This window comes from Schistocerca serialis, chromosome 1 (assembly GCF_023864345.2).
Source record: "Schistocerca serialis cubense isolate TAMUIC-IGC-003099 chromosome 1, iqSchSeri2.2, whole genome shotgun sequence".
Classification (NCBI taxonomy): domain Eukaryota; kingdom Metazoa; phylum Arthropoda; class Insecta; order Orthoptera; family Acrididae; genus Schistocerca; species Schistocerca serialis.
Genome location: NC_064638.1, coordinates 263,593,842 through 263,606,244, shown reverse-complemented (window position 1 = coordinate 263,606,244; position 12,403 = coordinate 263,593,842). Strand labels below are relative to the sequence as shown.

At 37.8% G+C, this 12,403-nt stretch overlaps 2 protein-coding genes across 6 annotated transcripts in view; one reads left to right on the top strand and one right to left on the bottom strand.

Moving 5' to 3' along the window:
* The window catches only part of LOC126467509 (AT-rich interactive domain-containing protein 4B-like), a 162,078-nt gene extending 157,148 nt beyond the window's left edge, over window positions 1-4,930 (bottom strand). For both annotated transcript variants that reach the window (XM_050096468.1, XM_050096467.1), the window contains exon 1: window positions 4,777-4,930. In XM_050096468.1, coding sequence (XP_049952425.1) covers window positions 4,777-4,782 — 6 coding nt within the window. In that variant the 5' untranslated portion in view covers window positions 4,783-4,930. The remainder of the gene's footprint in view (window positions 1-4,776) is intronic.
* Window positions 4,931-4,956: 26 nt separating this feature from the next.
* Window positions 4,957-12,403, top strand: part of LOC126467535 (protein arginine N-methyltransferase 1) — a 30,454-nt gene continuing 23,007 nt past the window's right edge. Inside the window, exon 1 of one of the 4 annotated variants that reach the window (XM_050096471.1) lies at window positions 4,957-5,092. Coding sequence is in view for 1 of the 4 variants with exons in the window: in XM_050096469.1 (XP_049952426.1) it covers window positions 5,153-5,221 (69 nt within the window). In the remaining 3 variants the exon portion in view is untranslated. Of the gene's footprint in view, window positions 5,222-5,356; window positions 5,584-12,403 lie in introns of those variants that run through there. The other 3 variants (XM_050096469.1, XM_050096473.1, XM_050096472.1) reach the window with 3 other exon arrangements.

Genomic DNA, 12,403 nt, shown 5'->3' with positions numbered 1-12,403 from the left:
CCCAACCATGAGAAGTTAATCAAGTAAATGTTAAGATAGTAATAGCAGATGAGCAATGGTTATATACTAAAACTGAGGAGGGAGCAGTCTTCTTGCAACAAATCCACTCAATTGAGTTTAAATGGAATAACAATGAATAACATTAGGCAGTATAATGACAGATTACTGTTAATATAGTAAGCTATATACATTAAGTTTCTATGGTGTTTGTGTTATGAAGCTTGACTCATTCCACATTCCTGAAGGTTATCCTTCTTAGAAGGATCTATATAACATGAGGGACGTATCAATGGATGAATCTACTTTATGTATTTACAGTGTTCACTTCTGTTGATTACATACTTTATTTACTATAAGTGCACTGCCTCAGAAGATAATGCCGAAAGACAACAAATTTAAATATCCAAAAGGTCAACACACTTGTCTTTTTAAACAGAATATGATACTCTGAAGAGCAAAATGCACTGAATTGAGCTTAGCATTATCAAGCCACATCCATAAAGTACAAGGCAAGTTAATAAGTAAACATAAATTGTTTTTGATTTATAAGTTAACAGCACTGACTCAACAATGACATGCCTTAACATCACTGTTATTGCTGTTTTGGTATGGACAATAGCTGCAATTTATTACTACAGCCTGCTGCCCTTATGTACAAAGGAAGAAATGAGAGGAGCTACCCATTCTCTGTATTCTGAAGGGACTAAAGATGCGCAAATTATTCGCACAATGCAGCTGCAGTATGGCGATAATTTTCTTAATGAACAATATACATTTATAAGTGCACAAGACACTTTAAAAGTGAATGCTTCTCTGTGGCAAAGAGTGTCCTGGTATGACGCCACCTTCGAAAACAGTCAGGAACACTACTGTTGAAACAATCACTTGTAGTGATCATTGGGACAAAATTGGTGCAGTTTCACACAAGTTGAAAAAAGTTATGGTTCAGAATTTGCAATTGCCCTTGAGTCTCTAAATCGTCAAAAGATGTCAACTGACAAACAGGTATATTTGGAAATGTTGAAGCCCCCATTTATGGCATTCTGAATGGGGAATGGAATACTTTCTCAGTCACACAGTAACCACTGCTGAGATATGGGTCCATCATTACAAACAACAGAGTACGCAGTAGCGCAGGAGATGAAAACAAGCATTACATATAACAAAAAATTTCAAAACCCATTTTGGAAGTGAAGTTGGTGTTTCCGGACATGAAAGGTACCCTATTGATTCTTTACAATCCTAAAGATCTAATAGTGAATTGAACAGTTATTGTGAGTCACTACAAGATTTGAAACTCAAAATCAAAAACCAGAGGAGAGGAATCTTTCAAGAGGTGATATTTTACTTCAGGATAATGCCCATACAGCTGGGAAATCAATCCAGTGCATTTAAAATCTTGATTTTGAGTTGCTAGAGCATCCACCTTATAGTCTTAACCTAAGTCCGGCTTCAGATATGTATTGGAGCCGCCATCCTTCCCCTCTGAAACCTTGACTCTGGTGCCAGACTGATCTATAGAGCAGCCTGATGTCTAGGTTACGTTGGATGGTGACAATTTACTTGACAGTTGGCAAAGACAATGAACACGAAAGCAGAATATACGGTTGTGGTAACAAATAGATCAATAATAAAGTTTAATGTTTACATCCACACCATACTGAAAAATAATTTTGTGTGTGTGTGTGTGTGTGTGTGTGTGTGTGTGTGTGTGTGGGGGGGGGGGGGGGGGGGGGGGGGAGTTCAATAATGTAAGTAACTTTGGAAATACGGAGGCGTCCGATCCCACCCGTCTGCTTTGACCCATGACGTCACAAATATGGCGGAAACAAAAACAAACACACACACTTTCCACAAGAAGCCTAATGACACTAACGGGACAAGCGCGGGAAATGGGGTGTTTTGGGTGGCGGGGCAAACTAAATATAAACAAATTTAGACGCCTTGCGTAGCTACAACGTGTAAGTGAAGACAGCCATGCATGATAACCCACCCACCTCCCCAGGGGCCGTAACCCCTGCAACCCATAGAAGAAAAAGATGCTTCAGTAGCTGATTAGTGTTTTTTGTCTTTAAAAAAAAAAATCTCATGGGATAGAACGAACAGATCAGAAAGATAAATATAATAAACTAAAACAGAAATTTGAGGAAACATAATTAAAGTAAGTAATAAGTGTTTTTAAATTTAAAAAAATCTCACGAGATAGAACGAACAGATCAGAAAAGTAAATAAAATAAGATAAAATGGAACTGGAGGCAGCCACACTCAAACCAAACTCCGCGCCGTCATGACGTCACACACGACAACACCCTTAAGTCACGGGTCAAAGCCGACGCGTTGGATCGGACGCTTCTGTCGACCCGTAACTTTTGCCCTAGGCCCATGTAATTTTCACCATTCTGCCCAACACAAGAGCACCTACATGAATGCAAATTTTAATCGAACAACAGGATTGTGAAGACAGTGCAAGAGCAGATGTGCCCAATGTATAGAGCTGCTTCCAGACAGGAAATAGGAAGCTTATGAAGATACTGAGAAGTACACAGAAGTTGGTGGAAACTACGCAGATAAATGATATTACTTGCATTGTTTCCTCAATACAAAGTTTTTTAGAAATGACATAACATTTCAATTTATTGGCATATTGACTGGACACACCGCAATTATTTAATTTTATAAAATGAACAGTGGACTAAGCAAAATGAGCAAAGAACTTTTTTAGGAAATTACATAAAATACAGAAATAGTGTTCTGTAATCAATTAAGATTAGTTTTGATTTTTCCCAAAGGTTAACTACTGAATAACTTATTCAGTTCCACATGATGGTGATGCAAAGATAATGGTATCCTGGAAAGCATTCAGAGCAGAGATTTAATAATAAAGCATGGTGAATAAATACTTCTAGTAACTTTACCTAAACACCCTAAACATAAACATCAAAGGAAACTAAAATGAATAAATACAAAGCTTACTGCTGGAGATGATGTACTGAGCTGAACAATAAAATTCTACCAGCACATAAATGGTATGGTGGTATGATATATACAAAATCTTATGCAATGTGCAACTTGAAGAAACCAGGTAAAATATTTTCAATTATCATGTTCCAATAATCCACGAGGAAAACTAAGACCTGTAAGTGCTTCTTAAATTTGGAGTTGGAGCCACAGCTCACGAAAGAACAATGAAGGTGGGGGACAGAAAAATCCAGAACGGTATACTCTGCCATACTTGGAAAACAACTGACTATAAATCTAATGCTTCCACCAGTGACAGTGCACTTTGTGTAAAAACACTGTAGAAAAATTATAGGCTGGACAAACAAAAACAAATTGTTCAATAGACTTATTTGATACCAAGAAGAGCAGTCAAATGGTTCTTTTCCACCTTTACAACCTATCCCTCGTCAATAGTTATTAAAGCTATATTGTTAATTTTTGAATAAATCATTGTGCAACTGGATAAGCACTGTTTCTTCTGGTACAGGGCTCCTTTGTCCGCATGGTGTAGTGGTATCAAATGCATACCGAAATAGTGCTTGAAAATGGAAGAATCCAACAGCAAGAAACAAAAACATGTGTAGTTCAGTAAAAACACGCTGTATTACTCACCTACCTGACATTTATGTTCACTTAAAAAAATTGGATGTTGGCAAAGATGTGATGATGGTACAGTCTCTTTAACACACTGAACATTATACAATGGATGAAAACAACAGAAGAGAAACTAATTCTACAAGTTAAGACAAAAATTAAGATAAGCTTCCAACTACAATAAAGACATCAAGTGCCAATTTACTGCCAAAGAAGTTGACTGAACCTTTCAATGTAGGCAGTGATCTATTCATAACCAAATGTGGTTAAAGTGAGAAGTAAATAAAGAATAAGAAAAGTCATAAACATGGTGCTACCGAAATGTACAAATAATCAAATGGGTTGTTAGAACAGAAGAGGCCTTATATTAAGCCACTGATGAGAAAATAAACTAATGGGAAACTTTCAAGTTTTTCATGCACTGATAGGTAGACAATTTCTTAAGAAATGTATGTAAACAAAATGCAAATATCAGTTTATCTATGAGCCGTAATGTATGTGTAAGCATTACACAGCACAACTTTAAAAAAAAAAATAAGTTTATATGCTGTCTTCTAATGTTACAACACTATTTTTTGCCGAATACTGCTACATAAACGCTCATTTAAGCGGATAAAAAATAAACTAACGTTTATTTTTTGCAACACACCATACAAATGGGAAAGATAATATCTTCCTCCCATTCCATACAAATTTTTCTTATTCAATATTCTTCATACGGGCCATCAAATGTCATTCTCTTGACAAAATGTTTTCGGTTACCTTTTGCGTCGGCAGTGGCCAACCGAGGGCCAAGACCATAAGCTTTAAATTCCGCAGCTGCAGCGAACACCAAATATTGAAATTAAATGTTACTGTAAATTCTCGGCTAGAATACTCTCGCAATAAAAATGAGCACAATCTCCCGACGAAAGCTACGAAACTGAATTTTCTACGAACCATAACACTTGTTCAGCCGTACCATTCTTGAAACAACAGTATTGGAAAACGTTTGTGTTAAATGGCAGGATTATAATCACGAATGGAATATTCAAATTAAATAATCAGTATACTGAAGTTATTGGCTTTCTATTATCAGTAGTTTTCTAGTGATGCAGTGGCTGTCTGCAGAAACTACTGATGTTACCTTAAAATAGCTTGTCGATTTTCCCTAAGTTTTTAAGCACATAAAACTGAAATTACCTGCATTTTTTGGCACCTGTGTACTTCACCGACCCTCACAACGCTCTTGAAACTTTATATCCATCGAAACACAAATTGTCAATCATATAAACAACACATCTTGACCTCCTTCCCAGCCATCTGCAAGCTGAAAACTGAAAAACAACTTGTCACTTGAAAATCGATCCTGATTGGCCGAAAGTCACGTGATATGTAAGAAAGCGTTTTCCATCATTCTGTACATTTTTGCAGGAATGTAATTTACTTCATGTAAAAGCTGTACATGTCTTGGGTGCTAATACCGGCAGGATCATATTAGTTGCTTACAACAACAAACGTGCGTAAAAAATACATTGGTGCATGAAACTCAGTATATGCAGTTACTGTATAAGGGAATATGGCGTCTAGTCTAGTAAGTTCGCCCATAGTAAATAACGAATTGGATGCGAATAAAGTTGAATTGCTGGTGAGTACAAAAGATAAGCATTTTGGAACAGAAGCTCATACAAAGTCGAATTTTTGAACTACCAGCTTCTTGTTGTTCAAATGTATGGAGAGTGTCTTAGGTTTAATGTTATATTGGGATAGAAACCTTTGGTTGCATTTACGCGTAATGACTGAGAACGACGCTGGAGGAATTGCTATTACTTTCATTGTGTTTCTGTTATTTGTGCAGTGATTCGACACCGTAATAGGGAGGGGTTTAGAAATATTTTGCTTTACATCTGTTTATACATTAATTACCTAGTGCAGATTATTGATTTGTCCGGCGTTCGAATAGCGGTGCACGTGGGTGCGCGGGAAACTGGAAGTTCAGTAAGTAACTAGGTGAGATGAAATTTGTGGAAGAATAAGTTAATAAGAAGTACTATTATAACATTTATACTAACAAGGTTAAAAGGATAATTACGTAAGTTTGAATAAATATATCATTAGAGGTAATCCAGCAATGTATTCGCTAACAAGCGTATAATAAGAAAGGGACTTATTTATTCTGGTTCACTTAGGACATCCGTTGTGGACATTAAAATAAGCACTGTTTAACAGTGATGATAAAACGATTAATGAATTGCGATGTACCATTAAGAGTGTACCGTCGTTTGGATTATCCCATGCGATGGACAATAATTCCAAATAGTGAAATCAATTTTGTGTGTTCAGGAAACATTGTCGTCGGTATGCAGCAACAAAAATGAAAGGCGTCCTTACCACAAATTAACAGGAAACAAATGGTTTTCGTGGTGTGGGGAACGGGGGAGGGAGGTAGTAGACTTACATTTCGAAGTTCACGCACTCGTGGAGGCCATGCCTATATAACTTACATATTATTACTTGGAATTCTAAAAAGCGTTGATTCTAACCATCACCTTCTGTAACATTTTATTAACTGTTTTGGATAGTCTCTGAACTGAAACTTTCAGCTTGTATCTATAGAGTGGAAATTTGGAGTTTTTGTAGTGTAGGCTTGCATAGAACCTGTGAAGATTGTTTGTATTTAAGCTTCTCTGAAGAGAATATACTATCTAACGTTCAGTCATAGTCCATCATTTCGCAGTGATTGTTTTTATGTTTTGTGCTGAAAATTGCAGATCAGTAGGTGATTATTGCAAAGAGCAACATTTATTTCTGAAACCTAAGTTGATGCTATTCACTCAAGACAAAGTTGGCAAAAGGTTTTATTTGAGATTTGATTCATTAAGTTTCCAATACATTCAGTCCCAGGTATTATATAACAACTGCACAAGACAACAGTGTGAATGGCAGGAATGAAGAACGTTGCTTTTATTAGCAAGTAGACTGGGCCACATCAGGAGTCGAGCAAATGACCACTGTGTGATACAATATATTTACCATAGGTGTGATTTGCTATGTAGTGCTGTTCTGACTTCAGCAGAGTGTCAAATAATAGTCAATCATTTAGGCAGTTGCTTGGGGGGGTGCTGTGTAGTCTTACTGTCTGTTTTACTGGTCTATATCACATTTCCTATGTAATCTATAATGGAATTGAATAATTTAGTTCTGTTTGCATAATTATTTTGTATTAATGCAACTGCTCCAGTAAGTATTAGTTGATCACAATATTATTGAGAGTGAGGGTGCTTTGGCCAGTTTATCATGATGTTTCACACTGGAAGCATTCACAGTGCAATGCATGTTCCTTGGTTGCCATAGAACTAGTCTACAGTAAGGTCAGCGCATGTTTCCTTTAACAGCCACAGAAGGCCAAGCAGTGCAGTAACATTGTGTTCGAATGCTGGTCATTGAAGAGCACATTTTACCAGCTCTTCCATTACTGCTATATGCTGTAATGGAGTTTACGCATGGATGTGAAAAATCATTGGCGGTTGATGTCCTGACATGATATCAATTTCCACAGTGTTACACTCCTCTAAGACCATTTGTTATTTCAACAAACTGATAACCTCACAAGATTACCCTCGATTTGTTAATGGAAATCCCCAGACAAGAGGAATATTAGATACCGTTTGTCGACTTTGACCAGGGAAATAATGTTAGTGGATGCTTTGATGTCACATTTTGGTGGATACTTAAATAGTATGGCTGAGTTTATGAAGCTAATGAATGTGAAAGCAAAAATACATGCCTTTGGAGATATCAGTTGGTAGTTTAGCCCAAGGTCTACATCTACATTGATACTCCGCAAGCCACCCAACGGTGTGTGGCGGAGGGCACTTACGTGCCACTGTCATTACCTCCCTTTCCTGTTCCAGTCGCGTATGGTTCGCGGGAAGAACGACTGTCTGAAAGCCTCCGTGCGCGCTCTAATCTCTCTAGGTTAGTAAATGGCAAACTCAGTGTGTGTGTGGGTGGACAACAACTCCTTGAGGTGCAAGATTGATCTGTAGTGTAGCTTGTTCGAAAAAAACACCAGTGATATTGGTCAAAGCAGACAGCTGGTATTGAATAGACCTCTTTGTCCAGTGCCCTCCCTGATTGTCTCAACATAGATCTTGCTCTGATCTGTAGTGTGGACTGAGGTGTAACTTAGATGATGGCTAATGGCATTTCTGGTTTTCAGTAGAATCTGTCATTGCTAACTAACTGAAGTGGAAGTTAATGCAAAGTCCTGGTGGGTAATCGAAGAAGTAAATGTAACAACTCATTGAATATTAGAGACATTGGGTTTTTGAAATGCTGTTAAACAAGACTGGGAACTTGTGTGCCTTTCAACGACTGTAGGCTATGTGTACTATTTGTTACCTTTAGCCCTTAAATTGTATAAAATCAAATGGTAAATTCAGAATCATCATCTAACATAGTTGAGGAACTTAAAAAATGAGATGGTATGCTTTGTACATGTAACGTACGGAAACTGTGTAACATGTTGAGAGGGGAAGTGTTTATCTCCTAAATGCAGTGTTTTATTCAAGCATTTTTAGAACAGTGCTTGTATATGAAAGAGAGTGGTAGGAGACATGAACTTATTGGTTGGGAAACTTGTAACAGTAAAAGAAAGTTGTCGTTGTGCATCTGTTGACACATTTGTATTGTGATATATGGTGAACTCATCTATTATAAGATTCCACCCATCAGCTGTGACCTGTGACGTCCTATCAGATCAAAGACGACACATAGGTGCACAAAAAAAAAATAAATAAATAAATAAAAATTAAAAAAAAATAAAAAAAAAGTGCCATATTCGGGAAACGAAAACCAAATATTGTGAGAACTAAGGTTTCACTCTCAGCAATTGAAGCTGTTTGTGTAGGGCCCTTGATGTATTCAGAATAAATAGCAAAGTTTACACCAGTTACAACCACAGATAACATTTATTAACAGGCCGCTTACATCCTTCACAGCATAGACTCGTGATGTAATGAGTCAATCAACTTAGACGTTCACATCCTGCTTTTCATGTAGAATAATGTTAAGTTACGCGCCTTGCAAAATATAAATGCGCCTTTGACTAAAAGGTAACTGACCCATAACTAGATGTCTTACAAATACCTGGATGTCAAGTTGAAATATGATGTAGGATAAAGGAATGTTTTCAGTTATAGGAAAAACAAGCAAACAACAGGACTCAGTTAATGGAGAAGCTGCAGTTTCCTTGTAAAAGAAGTCATTTACAAAGTACTTGGATGAGCTGAACTGAAATATTTCTCAAGTTTACAAGGTCCATATTAGATAGTTCAAAGGAGATATTGGGTGTGTAAAGAAACACGCCAATCTGATGTGATTACAGGGGAACGTCCTCTTTATATATAGTATCAGCAATAACTCACCAGCTGCCATGTTAGCTAGTTGCTTTGGCATATTCAGCAAAAAAGAGTCCAATTAATTTATAGAATCTAGGTGAAAAGTAGTGCATTTATAGTTTTGTAAGCCCTCACTCATCTCACTTAAAACACACGCACACACACCAAACAAAATTCAGAATCCAACGTGACCTAAAAAAAATTGTGTTGACACCAGTATTGATATACAAAACACTCCGCTATACACATACACACACACATAGTATAGTACAGAAAGAAACAATAAAATGATACTTAACATCTAAAGCCAACTGGTACACAAATCCAGTAATCTAGCAGTAGCAAAGTCTTCAGCACAATTTCTCCTTTGTCCAAAATAGACATCTCAAACCAGAAACCCCTCTGGATAAAATGTCATACATTGCCCTGGTGACATCACATATGCGGTCTGAAATGCAGTGCCATTGGTCAGTGTCATACCTTTTCTACAAATGTTACATTTACACACTGGACAGTCAAATTGAATAACTGTATGAGCCATACCGTGGGTGCAACCACAACGGATGGGTATCTGTTGAGAGGCCAGACAAACATGTGGTTCCTGAAGAGGGGCAGCAGCCTTTTCGGTAGTTGCAGGGGCAACAGTCTGGATGATTGACTGATCTGGCCTTGTAAGACCAATTAAAACAGCTTTGATCTGCTGGTATAGTGAACAGCTGAAAGAAAGGGGGTACTTACAGCTGTAATATTTCCAAGAGCATGCTTCTCTACTGTATGGTTAAATGATGATGGCGTCCTCTTGGGTAAAATATTCTGGAGGTAAAACAGTCCCCCATTTGGATCTCCAGGTGGGGACTACTCAGGAGGATGTTGTTATCAGGAGAAAGAAAACTGGAATTCTACGGATCGGAGTGTGGAGTGTCAGATCACTTAATCGGGTGGGTAGGTTATAAAATTTTAGAATGCAAATGGATAGGTTAACATTAGATTTAGTGACAATTAGTAAAGGGGAAACAAGACTTCTGCTCAGGTGAATACAGGGTTCTAAATACAAAATCAAATAGGGATAATGCAGGAGTAGGTTTAATAATTGGGGGGGGGGGGGGGGGGGGAAACAGCTACTATGTGAACAGCATAGTGAACACACTTTTGTAGCCGAGATAGACACGAAGCCCCGACCTACCACAGTAGTACATGTTTGTATGCCAACTAGCTTGGCTGATGACGAAGAGATTGAAAAATGTATAATGAGATAAAAGAAATTATTCAGATAGTGAAGGGAGACGAAAATTTAATAGTCACGGGTGACTGGAAATCGATAATAAGAAAAGGAAGGGGAGTAACATGGAATGAGGGTAAGGAAATACAACGGAAGCTGCCTGGTAGAATGTTGCACAGAGCATAACTTCATCGTAGCTAACACTTGGCTTAAGAATCATGAAAGAAGCTTGTCTATGTGACAGAGGCGTGGAGACACTGGAAGGTTTCAGATAGATTATGTGATGGTAAGACAGAGATTTATGAACCAGGTTTTAAATTGTAAGATATTTCCAGGAGCTGATGTAGACTCTGATACAATCTATTGGTTATGAACTGTAGATTAAAACTGAAGAAACAGCAAAAATGAGGAAATTTAAGGAGATGGAATCTGGATAAACTGAAAGAACCAGAGGTTGTACGTACAGAGTTTCAGAGAGAGCATTAGGGATTGATTGACAAGAAAAGGGGAAAGAAATACAGTAGAAGAAGAATGGGTAGCTTTGAGAGGTGAAATAGTGGAGGCAGCAGAGGATCAAGTAGGTAAAAAGACGAGGACTAGTAGAAGTTCTTAGGTAACAGAAGATATATTGAATTTAATTGATGAAAGTAGAAAATATAAAAATGAAGCAAGCGGGAAGGAACACAAATGTCTCAAAAATGAGATCGACAGGAAGTTTAAAATGGCTAAGCAGGAATGACTAGAGGACAGATGGAGGGATATAGAGGCATATGTCACTATGAGTAAGATAGATACTGCCTACAGGAAAATTAGACACCTTTGGAGAAAAGAGAATCACTTGTATGAATAGCAAGAGCTCAGATGGAAAAACAGTTCGAAGCAAAGAAGGAAAAGTAGAAAGGTGGAAGGAATATATAGAAGGTCTCTACAAGGGCGCTGTACTTGAGGGCAGTATTATGGAAATGGAAGAGGACAATGATGGGAGATATGATACTGCATGAAGAATTTGACAGAGCACTGAAAGACCTAAGTCGAGACAAGGCCCCGGGAGTAGACAACAGTACATTGGAGCTACTGACGGCCTTGGGAGAGCTAGTCCTGATAAAATTCTACCATCTGGTGAGCAAGATGGGTGATACAGGTGAAACACTCTCAGGCTTCAAGAAGAATATAATAATTCCAATCCCAAAGAAAGCAGGTGTTGACAGGTGTGAAAATTACAGGGAACTATGAGTTTAATAAGTCACGGTTGCAAGATACTAACACGAATTTTTTACAGACAAATGGAAAAACTGCTAGAGGGCGACCTCGAGGAAGATCAGTTTGGATTCCGTAGAAATGTTGGAACATGTTAGGCAATACTGACCCTACGAATTACCTTAGAAGATAGATTAAGGCAAGGCAAACCTATGTTTCAGGCATTTGTAGACTTACAGAAAGCTTTTGACAATAGTAGACTTAGAAAGCTTTTGACAATGTTGACTAGAATACGAATTCTTAAGGTGGCAGGAGTGAAGCACAGGGAGCAAAAGGCTACTTACAATTTGTACAGAAACCAGATGGCAGTTATAAGAGTCGAGGGGCATGAAAGGGAAGCAGTGGTTGAGAAGGGAGTGAGATAGGTTTGTAGCCTATCCCAGACGTTATTCAATCTGTATGTTGAGCAAGCAGTAAAGGAAACAGAAAATTGGAGTAGGAATTAAAATCCATGGAGAAGAAATAAAAACTTTGAGGTTCGCCGATGGCATTGTAATTCTGTCAGAGACAGCAAAGGACTTGGAAGAGCAGTTCAACGGAATGGACAGTGTCTTGAAAGGAGGGTATAAGATGAACATCAACAAAAGCAAAACTAGGATAATGGAATGTAGTTGAATTAAATCATGTGATACTGAGGGAATTAGATTAGGAAATGAATCACTTAAAGTAGTAGAGGAGTTTTGCTATTTGGGGAGCAAAATAACTGATGATGGTCGGAGTAGAGAGGATATAAAAAGTAGACTGACAATGGCAAGGAAAGCGTTTCTGAAGAAGAGAAATTTGTTAACATTGAGTATTGATTTAAGTGTCAGGAAGTCTTTTCTGAAAGTATTAGTATGGACTGTAGCCATGTACAGAAGTGAAACATGGACAATAAATAGTTTAGAAAAGGAGAGTAGGAGCTTTCAAAATGTTGTGTACAGAAGAATGCTGAAGATCAGATGGGTACATC